The sequence below is a fragment of the Dermacentor albipictus genome, chromosome 3 (assembly GCF_038994185.2).
Source record: "Dermacentor albipictus isolate Rhodes 1998 colony chromosome 3, USDA_Dalb.pri_finalv2, whole genome shotgun sequence".
Lineage (NCBI taxonomy): Eukaryota > Metazoa > Arthropoda > Arachnida > Ixodida > Ixodidae > Dermacentor > Dermacentor albipictus.
This window is the reverse complement of record NC_091823.1, coordinates 43,354,949-43,378,921: the sequence shown is the minus strand read 5'-3', so window position 1 is coordinate 43,378,921 and position 23,973 is coordinate 43,354,949. Positions and strand designations below refer to the sequence as shown.

Sequence of the window (23,973 nt, the reverse complement as noted above, 5' to 3'; positions counted from 1 at the left end):
TGCCAACTAGTTGTGACAAAAGGAAAGAGGCGCAGCGTATACGTCCTGACGAAGACTATGCACCCCGGTCATGGATGAGGTAGCAGTGGGCGAGCAGAACACAACATAGCAGTTCAAGTGATAAGATAAACGAACGAATAGCGTTACGGTAAACATTAGGGAGGGAGTGGTCGTAGAGCTATGTAAATTGCATGGCAAATACAGCAGGGAATAAGACGGTTCAAACTATGCAGAAGACAAGTATATACTGAAAATATCTACAGTGAAGAGAAAGTGAAGGCAACACCAGCCTAATACAACTATGTCAGTTAACTGCACCGAGAAGTGTTCGTGCACCCGTGCTGTAGCTTCACATACTAACCGCAGCTCCGGAAGAAGCAGCCAGCCTACAAACCCTCGCAAAAACGTTGATTAATCTATACAATGTCTATCAAGAATTTTCGGTTAAGTCCCAATAAATCTTCCGTAGCCCACCGGTGGTGTTACAGACCAGAGAAGACTGTAGTCCATAGTAACAGGCAGTGACATTACATGTTGCGTCCTGCCATCATCCGACTCGAGGCTCAATGCACAAGGCACTCCACAAGCGCATAATTGAAGGACTACCACGAGGAACCCAGCCACCCGCAAGGGGAGATTCCACTGCATAGCAAACAGAAACGCCCTTCTGTGGACTAAGCTCGCCGAATTCGCCTATAGGAAAGAAAGATGAACTCGGCGCATTTGCCCGCGTACTGAAAGTTCTGCAAATGTGAGCCGCGGTTTCAACATAAAAAGATTCTAGGCAGGAGCAAGTATCAGATGGCTCGGGAATTATTGGAAGCTTTCCATAATGAAGAAAGAAAAGAGGGGGAGACTGTGTTAGCGACGCCTCAATACAGTTGTAAAACTCGGAGATTAGTTTTTTTGAAAGCTAACTGTCCCGGCAGATGTGAAATATGCTGTCTGCGCATGTGCTTCTTTGTATACTTATTCTAGGGTTACACCTGAAATAAATCAGTTTGGAGTGCCGACTGAATCGTCGCGTGTGTGTTTCCTTCGCATTTAGTGTGTGTGCATTTTTGCGGCAATTATGTCACTCAACGATACAGTCATGGAACCAAAATGAATGTAAGCTCAATTAAAGCTGTACAAATTTTTGTCAAGCTAAAGCTAAAGAGAAAGATTGTTCGTCTGCCACACGGCACACCGCAGGTCCTCGGTGTTGTGTTCGCCAGCGGGAAGGACGACTTCCGCGTCGCCAACTTCGTACGCTACGTCGTGCTGCTGGCGTTTCACGGCTTGAGACTTCGGTAAGCCATGATAATTGCGACTACAGAGGCAGCTATGTTAAACCCTGTATAGCGAGAGGTCATAACACTATTTGACATGACAGTGCCCCAAAATGTTCATGCGGTCAGTGTGTGCGTGATGACGAATGTGCCGGTGCAGAATGTTGCACACGCTGCAAAGCATGGTGTCTATAGCTTCCTATAGCCACTATATGGCTTGGTCTAGCTACTGCAGGTCGCTTGACCAAAGTCGCACTCGCTGATGCCAGGTATAAGGATTTCCGGCTTCGAACAGACCACCCTTGAAAAGTAAAACTCGCTGTTGGAGAGTTGTAATGCAAGCTGGCATTGCAGAGCTTTGCAAAACGTAGATGCACAAACGTAAAGGCGTATATGGGAGTGCCGGAACGCGTAGGTGCCTGGATCAGCGCTAGTCGCGATATGTAGCGCTTTTTCGAGACAGTGCATGGAACTCTTAACGATCGACAATGTTCCACTCATTGGCTGGCATAGACATCTCAGCAGCGGCACACTGTCGAGCTCAGTGCGAGTTACAACACGTGACCGCTTTGCCACGCGCTTTGGTGTTTTGCGGCGTGCGATAGCAAACGTAAAAAAATGTGGTTTAAATTTGGTTTTCCCAGAAAGAATTGTGCAACATAGACAACTTCCTTTAGCACATCCTGACTGATCCCACAGCCACACGATATCACCGCTAACGCAGTTTTTTTTTTTTTTGGCTACATCTGCGGCATCTCTGTATATTCCTATACAATCTTGTGCCGGCGCTCCGCTGAAACACTATGTTATTTCTGTTATTTCTGAAGTGAAAACGAATTAAGAAATTTGAGCAAGACAGCTAGCTGATGTGCATAAGAGGCGACATTTTGTGTTAAACAAGAATGTAAAGTTCCAGAGAAAGAAAACGTGTAGTTGGAATGAGAGAAAATTGAGGTGAAGTGACCACAAAAATTTCAGATACAGGCTGGCTCAGGCTGGCTTATGCAGGACAGGTGCATGGGTCTGCTGTACGTTCATTCGAATGATTCATAGTGACGCTGTGCAATTGTGACAAGTGTGCATGCTTGAAAAAGAAGGAGCGGCAGCTTGAAGTGTATCTGGGGAGAACTTTGTTAATATGTCAATGCCGCTCGTTAGTCTCCGGCTGAATGACAACTTCATGGTGGTTTCTCTACCATCCCGCAGACAAATGTGATGCTCAATATGAAGACCAGGCAAGACGCAGACATCGGGCCAAATCTTTTTGATCAGCAGCAACGGACAAGCGTTACCGCTCTTTCCGTTGTAGATAAGTCCAGCACAGAGGGTGGTGAGTATCTGCCACAGGCGTCGTTGTTCGTGTTTTAAAACAAAAAAAAAAGATATATAGCTTTATCCTACTTTGTCAGTTCCTTCCTGAAATCTTTCCCCCTGGTTCCCGTCAGAACTAAGTAGATTCGAAGTGTCGTAGTCTCATCGCTTTTTTTTTTTTTGTCGTATAACGTATACCACATGAACAGGTCGCCTCCGCCGAGCAAGGAATCCTGATTTTACGGCCAAACGGCCAGACGCATTTAATAGGGGCTGAAGCGACGATAAAAAAGTTTTAGCGAAGAAACTGCGTCAGAGCAACGTAAGGAGAACGTATGCGATGACGTCGACGCAACGCGAAACTTGACGGGCTGCTTATTTTTCCAGAGTTATCGGCCACCGCTGAAGCGCAGTCGTCGGTCAAAGACCGACTTGAACGCCCGAAGAGGTTTGAAAACAAAATGAACAATTCCTCGGCAGGAGATGCTTTTGGAATGTCTGTAGCCGAGCGTCGTTAAATTGCCTGAGGGGGTAAACGCCTCATTAATATTCAGTTCGATATAGCTTCAACTTATTCTGCTTGATGGGAAAGAGAGTAGCCAGTGAAGATATCGAATAACTGGACTAATCTGCAGCTTCTCAGTCCCGATCAAGGCCTCAATGGGCGCTTGAAAACAAATGAGGTTTTTCGCCTTGGAGCACATACGGTATACGTGCCGTGCCAACACATGTTTCAACGGGCGCTACGTGTTTTGCTGGAAAGTGTGCTGTTCTTTAAGTATTTCGGACTGCGGGGCGTGAATAGCTGTGAAAATTACATGGTAATAACACCATCTAGCGTTGCCTGCTTGTCTCTCGTCCCTCGTGTCCGATAGATAAGCTGGAACAGTTAATTCTGGCTAAGAATGTGAAGAAAGCCGCAAGCAGACTCAGAATTACATAACAACAAACACGTAATCAAAGGGCAAAAGGCCGTCATAGTACCATTGCTTGTTATGTTCTCCGTTGCGAAAAAGAAAAGGAAAAAATAATGTGGGAAGCCTGCACTACCTGTAAGGCATAGCAGCCATAAAGACAACAGAACATAAATGAAAAGGGGTTGCCGAGGCAACCCAAATTTAATTTAGAGGAAAAACCAATATATATATATATATATATATATATATATATATATATATATATATATATATATATATATATATATATATATATATATATATATGGACAATGCGGTGGTAAGCCTGGTGAATTTCAAAAATCAATAGGCGTACATAATTGAAAACGGATGGAAGGGGCAAAGTGCACTCTAGAGACTACCTCCAAAAAACTAGGCGCCGTCTGAAATCAGCGCCCAAGCCCCACCCCCGACCGCTTCCCCAGGGCCACCCGCCGACACCCCCGCAGGTACCCGCAGCTATGTCTCGTGCTTTATTGCATTCGTTCAGAAGCGCCGGTGCGTCGATCCACCTCATCCGGGTTCTCGCCACCCCGATGCGATGCCATAGGTATGGAGGGCGGAAAGCAGTATACATGATAGTAGTCGACCAGGAATGCTCGTCTGAGTGGTATGCTGCATAAATTCTTAACACAGTGATGGGTGATTGAACAGGTAAACGGACAACAGAGGGTGGGAATAATAATGATAATAATAATGATAATAATGAGAATAATAATGATGAGAATGGAGCATGTGGTTAGAGCCATCCAGCACGGGGAAGCCCCGCCATAGTTGGCACGTACAGTGCGGCTGGCAAAGAACAGTCATGCAAAATTAATATGAAGCGGTGAAGCAAGAGTGAGATGTAGGAGGTGATTAGTGAGTATCAGGGAGAACGGAAGAGACCGTTAGAATGATGGGAAGCTCCAGACACGCAATTCGCTGAGGCATTGGGCTGCTAAAATTGTAGAGTTCCCCGCAGCCCTCACTGCGGCATGTGGTGGGGAAGGGTGATAGAATGCAATTTAAGATCTGTCCTGCTAGTTTGTTCGTATATGTTGAAAAGATTATTGAGGGCGGAATGAAGACGAAGACAGTTTTAAATAGACAAGACAAGCATTGATATTGAAGACACTGTTTCTACCTCTATATAGTCTTTATTTCACCCGCATTCATATTTGCACTGGATGAGAGAATAGTCTGAGGCTTAGGTAGGCTCTAAACGGAATGAATGAATGAATTGTGTGTGGGTAAATGAATGATTTACTGTGTGATTGGGTAGGCAGGTTAGGTGGGTGAGAGAGTGGTAGGTTGGGTGGATGAGTGGACGCAATGTTGGGTGGACGAATGTTTTGGTGCATGAATGGAATGTGGATGGATAGATGAACGCACATTCCCTCTTTGTTAACGGCGTGGCGACGTACGACGCCTCGCATTAAAGAAAAATACCATGTCACGAAAATTTTCTTTCACCTTCGTAGGTCTATTCTATCGCCTTTTAGCTGCGACCTTTCTGTTTCATCTTACCTAACTCAAGGTACTGCGTATAACTTTACACTTAGGTGCTTTTAAATATTGTACATCTGTGGTTACGTTATTTATTTCGAGCTGAAAGATAGTGCACCGTACATGTTGAATTGACTTTATACACTGCGTGAAGCAGGCGGCGAATATTATCAACAGTGTAAATTTATGTAAAGCTGTTGCACTTGGCATTCAAGCAACCAATCTTAGTTTCAAGAAATAAATCGTAATGTAATAATTGGATATGCAAAGCTTTTTTAGCTAGATTTTCCGTAAATCTACCAGGTAGGTTTATCTTTGGTTTTGGCACGTAAAACCCCAAATATTATTATTATATTAGGTTTATCTTGCCCCTCATTTTAGCTGCAGCTTGTCTACGCGGCATTTATGTCTTTGTTGCTATGTTACGCGTGCATTTTGTGCCTTACTTTAGCTTCGACGAGTAACCCCTGATCTATCATTGCCATTCTGGTAAGCCATCCTAAATATACCTGCGTGCTTTCATGTCGCCGCGTACCCGCCGTGGCGGCGTATAGTGGCTTTGGCATTGCGCTGCTAAGCCCGAGGGCGCGGGATCGAATCCCGGCCACGCGGCCGCATTTCTATGGGGGCGAAATGCAAAAACGCCCGTGTACCGTGCACTGGGCGCGCGTTCAAGAACCCCAGTTGGTCAAAATGAATTCGGAGTCACCCACTGCATGGTTTTGCATCATATTCATTTCATGCTTTTGGCAAGAAAAAAAAACGCGGTATTTATTTTCGTGTCACCGGCGTGCAGGGGCCCACTGCCCCGCCAGCAGCAGCGGCCGAGGTCATGAGCCTGCTGCGATGGGAGACGGTGTTCTTTCTGAGCGACGAGGTGTTCCACATGGCTCGCGCTGCCTCCGACCTGGGCATCGTGATGGACGCCTGCGTGTCCGGCATCCCCAGCATGGCCGCCCTGGTGCGCGTCATGGCCTCGCTCTTCCTGCTCGCCTTCCACGCGCTCTACCTCGGGTGAGCACGCGGGCGCGACCCCGACGCGGGAAACCGCCACGCTGCGCGGCCTTTGAGGCTCAGAAGTTGGGGGCTCTCCGACGCGTGCCCCCTTCTTGTATTCACGGTGGCGTTTTTCCTTGTGCTCCGCGCAGCTTCCCCGTTCCGCGAAATGGGTGGTCTACTCTGGGCATAGTGATATGCCACCATGTTGGCGAATTGGCCACCTTGTCGTCTCTGATTGGCTTAGAGGTTGACTCACAGCTACGCGGCCTCTCTGATCGGTTCAAAATGGCGCCGTTCAATGATGACACAAAATATGGCGAAACTTGGTGATCTCCAGAATAGCATCTTTCCATGGTTATAGTTGGCGGGAGTTCGACAGCTATGGTTGCTTGCCGTCGCGTAATTGACGTCGTCCGGGAAGTCTTTCTTGCGCCAACTTCATAGCTTTTCTGGCAACTCCGAGCCTTTGTGACAGTAGGAGTAAGTCTGTAGAGATGAGAGAAAGAAAAGAGGATGGAATACATAAGATACGAATCGACATTGGAATGTAGCAAGGAGACGCGGATGTGAAAAGCCTCAAGCGACTTCAGGGTCATACTGGTCAACTGTGGACAAACATAACAGAGCGTGGTTTCCGTCTGAGGACTTCGGTTTCGCATGTGAAGTGTGGGATAGGTTTAGTGTTGTCTTGGGCGCTGCAAAGTACTCGTTGTTGTATACTTGTCCAATACTTGGGAAAACGTTGTCACATTGGCATCTTGACTGACGTCGGCCTTCACACCCCTCCAACGGCGCGAAGAACAGTCTTAGCTTTATTACCTAATTACCTAATTACAAGAAAAAATGAAGCGGCTTTTCTACGTGCAATCTCAACAAAGTCTAATCTTTGTTCGCACTTGCATATAAATTTCTGGAGTGGTTGCTGAAGAAAGTTTGGTCGTTCGGGAGTATATAGGAGGCATAGTTTTTTATATTGGTCGGCTAACGAGGCCAAGTGACGCAAGATGACTTTTATGTTTTATTATTTTTATGTACGTCGACACAACAAAATTCAATTCAAAGACCAGGACGAAAAGAATATGACATGGCACCAGTACTCACAAATGGTCATACAGCCACAGTAAATGGTGCACCGCGAATCTAACGTGACCGGGCCTCTAGGTATACCGGGCTAGACACATCAATTGCTTATTTTACAAATAACCAATGATCGTCCTCATACATCCGTCGCCCATGTGTGCTGCTTTTGCAGACTCGATAATTAATCTTTCAAGTGCCTCGGTGAGCACTCCTGGCAATTGCGAAACAGTCTTTCATCAAAAGCTGGCAGCCGCAGTCACGAACATCAGATGCGAAGATTGTCTGGCACGCAGCTGTTGGCGCCGTAATTATGCTCGCGGAAGATATCGTGTAGGCTGCAGGCGTTCCATCTGGCCGACTTTCTTTCTTTATCTTCATTTTTTTACTTTTCCCGCACGTCAGATGAATGAGTTAGACAACGCCTTCAGCGCAGACTTCGTACTTATGTCATGCTGCATTTTTTGTTCGGCGCCATTTTCTGATGAACGCGGTCGGTAATCTGCACGGACGGGACTAGGGCCGAGTTCGCGCTCCTCTTCGTTCCTGAGAAGCGGTTATCATTTGCCGAGTGATTTTGTTAATAATATTTTCCATCTCACGATTTATCGGCGCATTTCCCGAACAAACAGCGCTTCTATATAGCGCATGAAGTCCTCTATGAATACGAAGAAACGAAATACGAAGAAAGCTTGTTGTTCGTAAATGACTGCCCGCACTAGTGTTACAGCCCCAGTAGACTAGCGCTTGCTTTTACTAGCAGGGACAGAAGACGAGCTCCTTTACGAATATCAGTATGTTTTCATCTCGACAGAAAATGAAATCCCAACACTGAGAGCACTGTTCGCGTTCTTGTGGAGCCTGCACATTGTGGGGTTTCAAACGTGCTCTGGGGAGAAAGGAACGACAACGCAGTAGGGCAGACGATCACACGGGCATTTATTGCACCTTTCATACACCAGTGTCGGCTAGCCGAATTGCTACCAATAGAGCACGCCGGAGGGTGTGGACGGATCGAAGAAGACCGACTAGCACAACGCGCTCGGCGATATCGTCATGCGTACCCGAGAGCAGCTGCCTCGGAGGAGGCTCTTATGTGGCTCTCCTATAGACCAGAATGAGGCACAGCTCTGCAGCGGTGCGACTCCTTCTTGTCCTTCGAACGGAAAAAAAAAAGTTTGCGTGCGAGGCGGCCCGGCTCAGTGGAGCCCTGGACTAGGGGCGCATCCATGGCTGAAGAAGACCCAAGCTTCAAGAATGAAGACTTCGGCCTCGACCCGCTAAAACCTTAAAAGAGTCATTAAAGTTTTCCATTCCATTCCATTTGGAATGAATAGGCGAGTTGCTGGAAAAAGAAAGGGACAAGGTAGTGAAACAGCTAGGTTCGAACTTATTTTCTTTGGTGCGCGCACACGCGAGTAAGCCATTCACGGCCGTCGCTGCTGTGCTGGCGGCGCGAACGTAAATATTCGTGCGCGTGTGTCCGACACGTGAAGGTGTGGTTAAGTACGAGTGCCATCGCGCCGGGCGTCCTTTCGGTTGTTGCCAGTTTGCATGCGGGTAGCGCTATAGGCGCAGCGTTTGGAACTCGATGCTGCCAAATAAGCTTGAGACGGGCCAATAGAGTGCCCAAGCTCGACGAACCCGCAGACTCGGCGACACTGCCGTGGTCATGAGAACAAGCGACTCTACCCCACGTGTACACCGGACAAGCTGTATATACACTCCTGTGCTTCGCGGACTGCGTCGTGCCCCTCATTCGTCCATTCTTTCTGTTCACCCATCCCCGTTCACCGTCGTGACCACTTATGTCTCCTTAGCTCGATGCCTGTCACGTCGTTCGTTTTCTCACTGGAAGCGCATGTTGCTGAGGGCTTTGCGAACAGATGGCGATGGTAGTCGACATTACTCCTGGCGTGGTCGGAAAGCTAGGGTTTTCTTGTGAGGCATCTTTTTTTTTTCTTTCAAACTACAACTTCTCTTACTCGTATTCGAATGTGCGAGATTATAGCGCCATTTTAATGCATATCCCAAGCGGCCGGCCACAGCGCCCGTGGGGGAGATATCGGCGGCATCCGGCGTACGTAGCCTCCGTGATGACTGCATGCGGGATATTCTCGAAATCAAAATGCAAGGGATCAAGGTAGTAAGCATCCGGTGCTCGCAACCGGCCACGATCGTACTTACTACACAGGGTGTCCAAGTTGAAGTTAGCCAAGCTCTTAAATATATGTAAAATATGTAACTTGTACGAGGACGCGACGAATGGCATTCTTTCAGCAGTGACGTACCAAATCGGGAGAATGTTTTTCATAATTGAATTATGAATAATTATATTAAGTAACGAATTCTTTAATTACTGAATTGAGCGCGCAAATTTTGATACGAAAGTATATTGTTTTTTAAAGCACCCGACTCAGTAGTGTGCTACGCCTCACGTAATTAATTTTTTTCGCGTTCTAAAGGAAAGCCACGAAATATCAAAATATATCCACATGGCCACGCGTACGCGCACCTAGACACCAGCGGTCGCAGGCGTTACTCTGGAGAACGAACTCTGCTCGATGCCTTTGCCCTCCTCCTCCTCAATACCGCTGCGCACTGCAGTGGCATCGCGCTTCACGCGGGAGAAGCAATTTTCGGTGACCAGCGCCAGTACCGATGCCTCGCTACTTTTCACGTGGCCGCCGAGTCAGGCGTAATTAACACAGAGTTGGCGCTTCCGAATAACGCCTGGGACCGCCGGTGACCCGGCGAACGTACGTACGTACGCTATAATGCAGCTGGTGCTGGTCAGTCTCGAAGAGGCAGGACGTGTGCAAAGTGAGCTCCCGAACGACACTTTGCAATGCGGTTAATGCGCATCCGGGACCTCAAAGAGATGCAACGTAGTGCTAACGCATTTCTCTCGCATTTACCACTAAAAATTACAAGGAGGATGGCCGCAGCGGCAGCTTATACGGGTGTCACACGGCGCATTTCTGATCGCGATCAAGCCCGATCCGGATCGAAATTCTCGGTCGCGATTGGTTCCTTTGCGCAAGCTGCGCGAGGGAGCCAGTCGCAGTCGAGAATTTCGATCTGGATCGGGCGTGATCGCGATCAAAAGTGGCCATATGACACCGGTATTAATTAGTAAAGTGCCGCACGCATAATGTTGAAGAGGTGGGTTCGGCTCTTCCATGTGATAAATTGTTATTTTTTTTTCATCCGCTTTCGTTTCTCCTTGCTTTATCATTTCTACATTTCAATGAAACGTAGGTATCAACTTCCCCCATGTTTTCTCTAGCTCTAATGTTCGTTGCTTCGTGTGGCTATAGGACTAACAAAAAATCGAGACCCTCGGATGCGCTTACTCATCCCCATCAACCGCCATGATGGTTTAGCAGCTGTGGTGTTGTTCTGTTAAGCACGAGGTGGCGGTATCAAACCTCGGATGCGGTGAGCACATTTCGATAGTGGAGAAACGCAAAAACGCCCGTGGTTCCGTGCATTGTGTACGCGTTGAAGATCCCCAGGAAGTCAACATTTCCGGAGTCGGGTCCCACTATACCGCGTGTCTCCCAATCATATCGCGGTTTCGCCACGTAAAACCCTGAACTTTAATTTGAATTTCAACTCATCCCCATATAGATACATCTCAAAGTTCAGCGATTTGTTTTTTTTAATAGGCAATTATGCACACATCGTCCATGTCAGCGCACATATGCTTCCGGAAGTCAATGAGAGCACGCTCGCTCTGGTCGTGTAGCCATCGTTACAGATGGGGATTTGCGGGCTGCATCCTTGGGCTGCACATGTGACTTTGAGGGACGCTGTAACGGGGGAGTCTGGATTCAGTTTGACCACATTGCGCTTTTTTTTATGCGCACCTAAATTTAGTGGCACAGGAGTGTTCTCGTATTCCGCCCCCAACGGGAATGCAGCGACCGGGACCAAGAATTCGCTACGAATCACGACTTAATGTTTTGCAGCAGAACTTCTGCTACGGCTTCAGGGCGACCCCGGCGGATCTTGTAGCCTTCATGACAAAGAATAAAAAATTAAAGAAAAAGAACGCGAACTCAGCATCCCTAAAGAAAAAACAGTAAAGAAATTGTCAACGCCACTTAAGGACGGATAAAATCTGCCCTGCCTTCAGTGCCGCACAATGTGTGTGTGTCCGTGACAGCGATGCCGTGTAATGCTTACTTCAATAAAAGTATAAGATAAGAAAACGAACAAGACGCTACACGAACAACGAAACAAGCAAACAAAGAAACAAAAAAAGAAGAAAGAAAGCATGCGGCGTCGCCTCTGCTAATATCCGAGCTGGGAATCTTAACCGGCTCATTTACTTCGCACTTCCCCGCGTTCTCTTGCCGGGCTGCCGCGTTCGGGTCGATTCACTTCGCCCTCCAAAATTTCTCCGCTGTGCGTGCTATAGCTATAGCTATAACTATAGCTGATTGGGGCGACCAAGGTGGTGAGGGCATCATGGTCGGTGCACCTCTAATGAGAGACAGTTGCTGCGTTGCACTTTATCCCACTTTCACCTCCTTCCTTTAACAATCTCCTCCCTCGTTACGAGCGAACATGCGTGCGGTTGACGTGGCACGGGGCGACGTCACAGCTTCGGAAGGTCGAGATTGGCATCGCCGGTGTGCGACGACGTGTAGCTGTCGCTCGTGGTCTCGTTTCCGCGGCTGTAGAAGGGCGCCTCTGTATACACACGCTGCCGGCGGGTCACGCTCGATCCTTTATCGCCGGCTTCTGCGATCGGGGAGGTTGTTGTTTACGCGAGCGATTGCGTTCGTCTTCTCACTGCAGGACGCTGGCAGGGTCTGCATAGAAGGCCCTGAGAGCTTCCGGACACTTTCGCAGGATGTATGCCGTCTGACGCGGAAGTTATCAGGCTAAATGATATAGCTTTGCTACCAGCTCGGTATCCAAAACGATAAGCTCAGGCAGCGAAGCTAATGGCAGCAGCCACGTTCCGATGGAGGGGGATCAAATGCGAAAATACGTGTGTGCTTAAACCGCTGGGGCTCGAACTTAATCCGGTACCTTCGACTACAGCGTGTCTCATTGCCCAAGTTTTGCTATGGGATGCTAAACGCCAGAATTTGATTCTGCGACACCTTTTCGAACAGTGTCAAGTATGCAGTCGGGAAGCAAGGAAAACCTGAAGCTTGCGTGGGCTGCAAAGAACGGATATGTCTTTCCGATCAGTAGTATAGCATTCCTTACAAAATTCATTGTAGAAACGCTGTTGTCTTTTTATTGGCTTTAGCCGATTTTTTTGTTGAGGTTCGATTGAACGTAATGCATACCTTTTGCAAGGGACGTGGAATTGCGCACGTTTCGATGCGGTCGCTGGCGCTTCACGCTAACTTTTCTCTTCCCTCCCTCCCTCCCTCCCTCCCTCCCTCTCTGTCTCTCTCTCTCTCTCTACTGCTTTAGCAAAATTCAGTTCGGTTAATTTTGTGCAGCAACCTATGCGTGACAAACAAAGCTTTTATCAATATTTTCGTTCGTAAGAATTGTATGCTGGTTCCGTTTTTGCACATAGCATTATAGCATATGCTCAGTACGACTGAGGCGTTATTTTTTTTTTCCTTGACAGTGTGGAAACTTAATAGGTGAAGGAACAGCGCACTTCAGTGCAGATTTCACAAAACTTATTTTTCGAATCTACAGTTCAAAGCACAATGTTTCTAGAAAAATAGTAACGTATGAGAGTTGGCGCACTTATTCCATGCTGCAATTACAACATACCATCTGCGTCATTAGTTCAACAGTTATTTAGCAAAACATGGTTAATTGATAATTGTATTGACAATGATCACGCACATTCTGAGGCCCACCGCTACCGTGCAACTTGGCCAGTAACACACACACATACACACACACACATAGATATATATATGTATATATATATATCATCGACAAAACGTGTAAGAACGCTCGTCTACGGAGTGTTTATTTCAGAGATTCCGTTGATATTACAATAAATATTTCGCGCCGTATTCACAAATCTTCTCGTTCGCAGGAATTTTTTGCCATTGGCGGCCGCCTTCGGGAATGTGTCCAGCATCAGGTTAGGCTGGTATTTGCTGTGTCACCCCCCCCCCCCGCTCCCCCCGAAAAAAAAAATTGCCCTAGCAATGTTCTTCAGAATAGATTTCAGCCAATCGCACTGATGGAGTTATCATCAGCAGCATATGTGGCCGGCCATTGGGAAACAGCACTTACGAACAAAAAAGCTTTGTACGAACAAAAAGCTTTGTGAATTTGGCAACGGTAGCCTTCTTACACGTTTGTCCGCATATACTCTTGGCGGCGGGTGTTTCAGACCTCTTGGAAACATGCCGTGTTCCACAAATTAGGAGATTGGGGGGGAAAAAGAAAATGTCCAGAAAACTTCGCAACGTTCTTCAATGGAGAGTCTGCACGGTGCTCGCGGTATGTCGAGATGCGCGCAAAAGCGACGACCAACGATGGCACGTCCTGGCAGAACTCGTTCGCCGCGCATTAAGCCGTTGGGCTTGGCGTGATTCCTCACTGCGTGCGACAGATCAAATCGACGCGTGTTTCTCGCCGAGCAACGTGACGTTGCGGTCAGGATGAAATATGTATAACGGGCCGCAGGGCGTGGTTCGTTCCGGCGTAGATGTGCCCGGAGCGGATTGTTCTCACGCGTGCCCAAGTGCTCCTTATAGAACTCGAGAGGTCGTTTCGAGGAGTCGCCATTATACAGCATACTTCCTGCTCACAGCTGCCGTCCGCCTGTGTTCGCTCGGAGCGGCCGTCGACGTTATACAACCCCGATATAGCTTCGAAGGATTCGACTGCTTCGCGTGGTCGGGCTGGCCACACGGGTATGAGCGCGCCCTATAGCTAATTGTTCGCGGCGGCTTTGTTCGCGCGTTGCATTAGCAAATACACATGGCACCGCGTGCCTTTACGTTGTTTGTCTTGTTAAGTGTAAATGTAATGTAGATGTTAAGCCTGAAGCGATAAAATGGGACGATAATTTTTTTCTCTCCTCCAATCTACACTCCTCGGCTGTCGCTTACCGATATATGCCTGACGCCATTGGGCAGGTGGGGCGCCGCTCAGCGCCAGTGGGGAAGCGCGACAAGGAGAGGAATGTGAATGGAATTGAAATTTAGTCGATGCGTCGGTAAGCAGCTCAACGACCAAACGTGAAAGGGGATGAAATCGGAATAAAAATGGTCGCATTGGTCAATGGCGCGTCCAATGATCAAACGCGAACATGAAGGGGATCAATGGGCATCCGGATTCTAATTATATTGCCGTGTGGACTTGCGTAACTATTCAATTGCGGTTCCATCCAGTCCTCAACGCTTTAGTTTCCGTTTCCTCGTCACTGGCATCACTTACAGTGGCCCTCTTCCGGGGTGGGTGCTTTAGGAGAGTAATTCAGTCGAAGTGGAAAAAATGTTATCACGTTTTTTTTTAGCAGTTCTGGTTCACTCAAAAAAAAAGAATAGAAAGAGATCTCACGCGCTATGGGGATCGTTTTAGGCGAAGCCTTCCTTGGTGCTTGCGATTAATTATGTTCTTGTTTATCGACCATTCTTCAGTTATAGCACCCACGGTGCAGTTGATTTGACAAGTTTTTTTTTACCGGAAGGCGCCTTCCTCAACGCAAAGATGTGGTGCTTCAACACCGCAGACACGTCCGACGGAAGCCTATGTCGCACACCTTATACACCGAGCCAAACTCGGCACTACAGGGAGCGTATTTTTTTTTAAAGGTCCTTGTTTACACGCGTAAACGCTGTTCACCTGATCACCGTGTAACGATGTAACGATTGTCTCTGGCATCGCGCTTAACGAGAAAGTGTGGCGCTCACGCTCCAACCCATTCTTCTCTGTGTATTGCCTCGCGTTTATATGAGCCAGCATGCACTCACGTTTTAAACCACGCTCGGCTGCGTAACGAAGACGTTATACTGCTTCGTTAGACGATTCTCCCGAGCTTCTGTTTCCATGGCACTCAGTACAGGCTTTGCCCCCGTTTGATTTGTGTTAATGAAAACGTGTTCACTCCACGTTATATAACGTCCATGGTTGCTCCGCGTCGCCTCGGCTTGCACAATCTCTGGGAGCGGCCCATCGCATGAGGCAGCGGCCAGCAACTAGCAGCCGGAAGGTAGTGATTGAATTCTTCAAGGTAAACGGTTTCGGAAATATTTGTGAGTAAGCGCATAATACAGGCTGATTTACTTAGGTTACAAATTTATTGCTGCATATGTTCAAATTCGTGATATCGGTCTTCTTGATGCGAAGGAGACGGTTTCTTGAATTGAGGAGATGCATCTGAATATCAACGATTATTGAAGCAGTATTGACTAGCTGTCGATAACCATATATAGTTCCGCGTGGCAAATCCTTACCTCCAGCAAATGCTACTTTCGTGCGTGTCGTATATGGTCGCGCTGCGTTTAAAATTATGTCCTTGTTACGTATAGGAGAACCTGCAGGCGTATTCCGCCGGATATCTCCTGTTTCGAGTTATTTCGCCCACGCGAAGCGCGTCGTCGTCGCATACCTCTGCGTAACCTCAACCTGCTTGCGTAATGCACACCTGTTCCATTAATCTGTGAAATTCTCCGTGAGTGCCCGTTCGCGTCTAATAACGTGTTCTCGAGGATCATCTACTCGCACAAACGAGCTCCTAATGAGCCGGGAATAGACGGACATTTGTCGTTGAGGGGCCGTGTTATGTAGCGATTCGGTCCCCCCCCCCCTTTTTTTTTCACCTGATTCAAAATGTCGCCCCACTGCCCCTGCCTGCCGCATGTTAAAATGCGTCACGGTGGAACTCGCCGGCACGTGACGGCACTTCGGGAAACCTCAAGAGCGTCGACTGCGATAAGGTGACGTTTATGCGGTTCGTATGACGACAGAAATTATTCGCATTGTGCAATAGGAGAAGGCGATGCCGTTGCAGGAGCGCTTAAGAAAGGCGCCGTAGCTGTGTCGTACAGCAGATGTTATGCGGCAGATCGCAAATGTCAGGAGACGCACACGCGCGCACGAACGTGCAGAACGCGCACGCACGCTCATTCGTTCGCTCACTCACTCGCGCACACGCACATGCACGCGTACACACACTTTCATCGCGATGATTATGAAGAAGAGGTTTAGAGGGAAAAAAGTTTTTCGGAGCATCGAATTCACGCAGTCAAATTTCCATGTTACTTCGAAGCGTAGTCGTAAATTTAGGCGAGCGATGTGACAGTTACGGGGAGGTATCCTTCGTACCTTTGGTTTCTAGGGCGGATGCATTGGCTGCGAAGGAATTCTGCTGTTTAGACCGCACCTCCCCAACCAGATGTAAGCGTTGGAACGCGTCCGCACGCGCCGCGCTCACTCGACGTCGCGTCGCGCCCGGCGGAGGAAGAGGGCGAGCACCCAAACGATGGAGGAGTTGCCGCGCGCTCGTCGCCGCGCGTTTCGTCGCGGCGATTCAAGGCAGCTCAGCCTGCGCTTAACGGTCACGTAAGGCAATGTGCTAAAGATGGCAATAGCACGCAATAAGTTTTAACTTTAAATTTGTTTTGATATTTAAAAAAATGATGTTGCAGGACTCCTAGTGGTTCATTCAGCTCATCTGTCAATATTGTGAACTTGGTGAAACCTGCAGCAGCGTCGGCATATATACATAGGATCACTCGCGTGGTCTGTGCCTTACGCGTTCTGCACGCTGTGTCAGGTCCCTAACTTCGGCGATGAACATTTCCCTAATAATGCACCCGTTGCGGCTGAAGACTTCAGCGGCAGCCATAAAAAAATACCCAATCCCGCTCGGAACTCCGACCACAACGCACGCAGCTTGCCCGGGCTTGCCTGCACGCCACGCAAAGAATCATTCCGGAAGTCACGTTGGTTCGCCGTCGTCACGTGAGGCGCGTCGGGCGAGTGACGCTAGCGGCAGCTTCCGGCGCGGGCGCAAGAAACCTAGCAGTGCAAGGCCTCCACACCACCGCGCGTCAACATGCCATGCAGCCTCCGTGCCTGCCGCCGTACGCGTTCAGACGCGGCGCTGCGCGTGCGGCCGCGTACCAGCGCGTACGTCTGGTTGGGGCCCGTTCCGTGCGTGGGTTGGGGCCCGTACGCCGTTCTTGCGTCGAGCGTCGGCGTTCCTGGTGTAACCGAGCGAACGAGCGCAGCGGGCGAAAGGGCGAACGCGGAGTGCAGCGGGGGATGGAAAATGCGATGAGAGCGAAGAGAGCGCGAGGAGGAAAATGGAGAGGGAGGGTGCAGCGGAACCATGAGGAAGAAACCGGAGGAGGAAGGTGTGGGCGTAAGCGTGAGAAGGAAAGCGTAGTGCCGCGCAAGACGGGCTCTGCGGCTACGACGGCTGCAAGATGGCGCCAGAGTAGCGCGCGTCGTCTCTTTCTGTGCCGTCTGCTGCGAATCGCGCCCACGCGTCGCCCACGCGCTGCTTCTCGCGAACTCCCGATTAGCGAGGTAGTCGCGCCCCGTTTCGCTCCGTTTGCAACGTGCCGCACGAGGCAAATTGTCCACGCCAGCCAGTATATCGCGTGTTGAAAGCACGTATAGAGCTGCGCTGAAATTCCGCATTAGAGAGTATCGTAATCGCCGCTGAATTTTTTTCTCAGATCCCGTGCTTCAAAAACGTTTTCCTGATGACGGTACATCCGTTTGCTGTTTAGGGTCAATATTACAGTTCGTGTATATTTTCTAATTTTCGACCAATTATTTGCTTAAAATCTTAATGTAAGAATATTGCAAGAAGTCTTTAGCTACAGGTGTAATCATCTGGAGTCTTTAAAACACGCACATAGCATCTTGCGCCTAAAGGACGCAGCCCATGTGAAATGCATAGCACATCAATAATGGGAGTAGAAATTTCCACTGAATTTATATGTATACAGCTTCTGTCGGACGGAGTCCATTGAAAGTTTGTAATCAAATGTGAGCTGAGTAGTGACCTAGAGTCTTTCTAAGGGTAGTTTATGGGGTTTCAAACACCTTGCATATTTGTAGTAAACTATGCTGTAGCCCACTTTATATCGACATTCACGAGACGGAGATCATAAGCGCTTGACGTCTCATTTAAAGGCACCTGAAAGGTCCATTTGAATGAGAAATATGCATGCACTCCCTTACGAGCAAAGCTTCTTTTCTGTTGTCCTCTTCGGGCGTACTGTCACATATTCGTGTTCTTTAAGACGTGCTAGTGTTATAAATGTATGTTGACACCTGTATACAAGCGCTCTAGTACCTACGAAATAGAAAATAAACAGGAAAGGAAGCGGCTCCGGTGTAAGTGATTCGATTACAAGTATATTGACTGCTTTTATATAGACGTTGAGAGGGTTAATGAAACCCTAAAACTCTTGTCGGTTATGCCGCAAGTGGACCTTCACGACGACGTTCCGTATCGCGTTTGAACGCTACCCGTTTTCATCCAGTGCTTAGGTTTGCTTAAGTTTTCCGCGAAATCGCAGAATACGCGGTATCCGCTGGTCAAGGCTCGAGCCCACTGAGATCGTTTGCTTCACAGCCATTTCGCAATCTTTATTTTATCTGCATGGTCACCGGTTTACCAGCAAAACGGCTCTTGCGCAGCGGAAATTTCATCGTTTTCACGATAAACGCTGACAACGGTATTGTTGTGTTCGGTTCATTTCTCCGTATAATTAATGCAGTAGGTTAGGTCACTAAAGCGGCTAGTTCTGAAAAGTGACATTCTGCTGCATTAAAAGTGAATTGCCCTATATTGTCTATATTATGTTTATATATTGCGTGCAAGCAAAGGACGAAAAATTAGGGGGTCGAAATTGCCTGCGCAGGATGCTGAAATAATGACGTCTAACTTCGGAAGCCGCAAGTTATGCACACCGCTTACCATCTGACGTGGGACTGCCAGATGTACAAAACGGGAAGAAAAAAACGTACAGGGTCATCCGGTCTCGTATGGAAGAGCTCATCAGTATTCAGTGCGATGTTCCTTTAACATTCCACATTCTTTTGACTTGATGGGGGAAAAGTGGCTGATATTACGCCTAACGCCAGATAATATGTCATTACGGAGACCTTCATTCCAAATCGGGGCAGCTCAGCGCATCAGAATGCTAATGCGCACGGTGTTTAGCTAAAGAGCTCTCTTCTTCCATTCACCTTCGCCAGGTAAGCAACGTCGAATTACAAGCGAGTATATGGTGTGCGGCCGGCCTGAAGGGACGTCGCCCAGCCACTCTGGGCCTCTGCTGGTTTTTTTTAAAGAAGGACTCCTCTTATTTGCCGCCTCGAACTGCCCATAAGTATGTCCGAGACTCTTAGACTCTTCGAGCCACTGAGTGCCAACACTCAGTTGCTCGAAGTATAGCCTGGCCGGACAGTCCTCGAAAGCGCTGAGCAGTTAGGGACGACAAATCGAAGACACCCAGAATATCATGGGTCTCTCAGAATACCACATAGAAACCCCGCTTCCTCGCAGAACGCCTTCCCTTTTCAAAACAGGAAAAGAAACGGTTTCTCTTCTTTCTAAGCACTGTGGCCATTTTTGAAACTCTCGTGAGTGTAAAAGGGGTGCTTCGTTCGTTTCTCCGATGGTTAACACACTCGCCCTCAAGGTGTAACATCGCATTGTTGAAGGGGACAACCGTGTTTGTTCCTTTTTTTTTGCGACATTTCATGGCAAGTAAACACTATGATAACTTTGACAGATGGCACGAGAACTGTATCAAATAAACGTCAATAGCCGTCGCCGTCAATCACTGGTGTCAACATATTACGTTACGCACAAGGTGCTCAGAATTCACAAACGCCTTTCAATTACTGATTATCTCATCGCAAGCATAGTTAGAGTTGTGCACACAACTTTTTTTTAACCCCTAAATATACGGCCGTTAGCCATGGGAAAAACCACTGCGGGGTCCTTAAGTGTTCAATAATATTACGGCGTAACCTATCGTATTATAGTCCAAACAGACGTATACATAACCCAATAGGCTTTCCTTCGATCCATCAGTGTAACGACGAGCTCACGGCGCGCCGCTGTCGCAGGCCCCGGTCGTCGCTGGCTTCGGACGCGGCCATATTCTTCGGCGACATGCAGTTTCACTTCTTCCACATGCTGCTCTGCACCTGGCAGCTGGTGCACTACCTGTGGACAACGCAGAAGAGGAATGCTCGTTCCTACGTCTATCATTGGACCAGCTTCCTCTTCCACACCGGCATTGTGTGGTGCGTGCCGACCGCGCGCGTCACCTATACGCCTTCAATTTCGGCGCGAAATGTCGCTCAACGCCTGGCCTTGTCACGCAGTGGCCACGATATGGGATGACGGTGACGAACGATCGGTCACGTGGACAACGCTGCACTCTTGGCGCGAATGTTCGCGCCCCACTGCGCTAGATTAACGAACACACATCGCTTCAATTATGTGTCTGTAAGCCGCGTTTGCCACTGGCCAAGGTAGCCCTGCGCGTATACAGTCTATTTGAAAAAGTGTACATTGGCGTCTTGGTCGATCGGCTATGTGGTGCTGTTTCCGTGGCGCTTCTCGTACCACAGAGTACGGTGAACGGATCACCGCTGGACATGGTGGACGCGAGTGTTCTTCGCATTTTACAGGGCGTTGCAACTTATATGGCGTACCACGAAAACATGTCCATAAAGCAGTCTACAATCATGCGGACGATCGCAAACAACGTATGCCCTGAACTTTTGACAGAGAGTGAACGTGTCCGATAGCCGGTAGGATTAGCAGGCCAGGCTCGCGGTATTCTCAGCTTTTGTCTTATTAAAGTTGGTTATAGAGACGATTTTTGCTAGTAGCTATTTGAAGACTCCCACATTTGAACTCTCGAAACTGTCACGAAAAAGGGGTAATTGCAGTGTCTAGCGTGCGTGCTCACTGCCAGAGGGCGCATGCAGGTAGTGATTTTTTGAGGCACTTGCCACAAAGTGACAGAGTGAGCAAAGGAAATTATTATCCGAAGTATTCAATAACTTCTAATAAATAAATAAATAAATAGTCACGACAATAAACGTTATGATGCGGCTGCCTTACTTATATTGAATCGTCCGCAACTATCCAACATACGGGTCAGATTAACGAGTATTTCGGCGGTTTAGCTGCAAACAGCGGAAATTTGTGTGTTCTTTGTTTTCAAACTTCACTGGCCTTCGGCTTATTCAATAACATGGCAACCGTTTATAGGCATAAGCAGCGATCCTTTCTGTCTGCTGGCGTAATCAAATCAAGACGGAATGAGAATTTCCGTATTAACAACCAACTGGCACCAATTTTACAACCCCATTGCAGAGGGGGATTGAGAGTGCGAATCATATATTACTTATAAGTCCACAGACCCGCACTTTCTGCTTGCCGCTCACAGGTTCTACACGAGCGGCATTACGGTGAGCATCCGCGTGCAGCTAGTCAACGGCCCCGGGGCGAACGACGCTCCCGTACCGGTGCCGCCGCCGATGCCTGCGGTGCCCAACCCCGAGGCCGTAGCCATGGCCATCGCGGCCGCGCGGGCTGCCGACGCCGCCGCAGCGAGACTCGCCCTGCCGCGCCGAGGGAGCAACGCGTCCTCGCCGCTGAGGGGCAGCCCGCGGTTCGGCTCGAGCTCGCCGCGAAGGAGCAGCTCGCGCTCTTCATCGAGACGCGACTCGATGTTGGCGCAGGAAACTCTGGTAACAAGCCTTCCGGGGCCGGCGAGGCTACCCGAAGACGGCGCGGCGGGAGAGGTACTCGGTTCCGTCACCCAAACCCTGTCGGGCGCCTCGATGTCGTGCTCTTCGAAAACGGCGTTAGTGCCGTACGTGGAGCGGCAACCGACGCCGAGGGAGGACAACGCTCCGCGCCAGCCCGAGCAAAGCCTCGGCGTCCAACAGCCTCGGACGTTTAATCCGTCGGGCGCAGACACCTGCTCGCCCTTAGTCGACGTGCAACCCGCCGCTACGTCTTCGGAGCCCGCTGCAAACGAAGCGCGCTGCACTCCCGCCCCGGGCGCTGCTGAAAGCCCCACCAGAGGTGACACCGGGGGTCGCGTACAGAGTTCTGCTTCGGCCAATTCCCCGGATGTCGCCCGCGGCAGTGTTGAAGGCGCTTCCACGGGCCCTGCCGATGCTAATGGCCGTCTGCAAAGCCCAACTACGGAAGACTTCAAATCAGCTTCGTCTGCTGCTGCTCGCGACTCCGCAGCAACCGTTACCTACGGCAGTTCGGAGCTGGTGGTTGACCTTGCCCAGAGTTCCGTCGAATGCCCCGTTTTAGGTAACAAAGCCGGCACATCTCCGACTTCGGTTCAAGTGTCGTCTCTCCCTGGTCCGTCTTGCAGCCGTGTCCAGGACATGGCGCAAAAGTCGAAGAGTTCTCGTGAACAATCGGCCAAGCACTCACCTGCAACGTCCCGGAAGTCCTCCTCCTACTCGGCCACCCCTTTTAAATCTCCGACTGAAATTCAAGGCTCCTCTTCTCCTGGCTCCCCTTCTGGGCACCCTCAAGCTACAGAGGTGCCGCAGAGTCCTCCTAAAGAATCGAAATCCACTAAACAGTCGCCAGCAACGTCTAGGAAGCCATCCGGTTCGGACAGCCCTTTCAAATCTTCACTGAACTCTCCCCTAGGGTCACCTTCCGGACGCGTCCAAGAGCCGGTGGAAAGACCCGACCATTGCTGGGAACAATCTGCCAAGCAGTCACCGGCAGCGTCTCTGAAGCCTTCTGCTCCAGCTACCCCTTCTGAATCTCCCGAGTGACTGAAACCGAGTCCGCGGCCAAATCTACTTCCACAGATGACTTGTGCTTCTCGAGACTATGGAGCCGCCTGACAGACGGTTCAGACGTCGTCTTATAGCTTGAGAAAGAGCGCGTAGTCCCGTGTCAATAAGCAGGAGGGACAACCCTACATTTAAGCAGATATACGTTTCTTTAAGGCGTGTGTGTCGAGCGCATTGTCCTTACACTCAGCAAGGTTTTTTTTTCTTTTTCTTTGACTGCGAACAGGTCAGTCACCAAGGTACGCGCGCGGAGATGTCTGCCGTTATCGAAAGCTATACACCGTGCCTGCAAACTCGCGTGATGTAGTGGGTTACTGTGTCATTTAGCGAAAATATCGATCTAAATGCTGATGCATGCGGACTTCAAACATGCGAATTACGTTGTCAAGCACATTCGAAGTAAATTGTATTTCCGAAGCCCGCTGTTATTGAAGATGACTGACTATAGTAGTTTGTGTGAAGGCTGCAGCGCTGATAAATCTGGTTTGGTAACATCTTAACAAGGGAAAGAAAAAAAAAGGAAGCTCTGTGGATGAGTGTTATGTAAATCAAACTTGACGGGCGATGGAATCGGGCTACAAAATCTCTGGCTGTGGATATATGTAATCAATCGTTGTGCCTGGTGGCGACTGGGAGCGAGAGGCTTTCGAACTGTCAGGCGGGAAGTTGTGTAATTCAATATATTTAGCCACCACATGCACCTTTGATATTCTGCGTTTACTTTCATCTCGCATGACTAAGCTTCAGTGCACAAGACTGACGCGTTTATGTATATCTGTGAAAAGGCACTGTGGAGCAGGTAACGAAATAGGAGCACCTTCACTGCAACGCAAACGGCGCGAAGGGTATAGATTGTTGGCTGTGATAGCCTCCGCTGTTACCTGCTGTGGCCGACAGCTAATCCGCTTCTTTTAACCTCGAGCATTGCTGCCGCAGCTTAGTCGCTCGTATCAACTCAAAGGTCGGGTAAATGGCATTGCAAAATACTTAAGTCACGGCAAATAAGTTAATCATCACAAAGATTTCACTTCGCCCACTTGCTCTACGAGGGCTCTAGCCATAGCCGCAAATTATTTCCGCGGTAGTGTAACCTCA

At 48.9% G+C, this 23,973-nt stretch overlaps 1 protein-coding gene across 1 annotated transcript in view; it reads left to right on the top strand.

The window, feature by feature from the left end:
* Nucleotides 1-23,295, top strand: part of LOC135902519 (uncharacterized) — a 38,193-nt gene extending 14,898 nt beyond the window's left edge. The window contains exons 4-8 of the mRNA XM_065432633.1: nt 1,195-1,292; nt 2,478-2,601; nt 5,822-6,039; nt 20,152-20,331; nt 21,489-23,295. Coding sequence (XP_065288705.1) covers nt 5,858-6,039; nt 20,152-20,331; nt 21,489-22,857 — 1,731 coding nt within the window. The 5' untranslated portion in view covers nt 1,195-1,292; nt 2,478-2,601; nt 5,822-5,857 and the 3' untranslated portion in view covers nt 22,858-23,295. The remainder of the gene's footprint in view (nt 1-1,194; nt 1,293-2,477; nt 2,602-5,821; nt 6,040-20,151; nt 20,332-21,488) is intronic.
* The last annotated feature ends 678 nt before the right edge of the window (nt 23,296-23,973 follow it).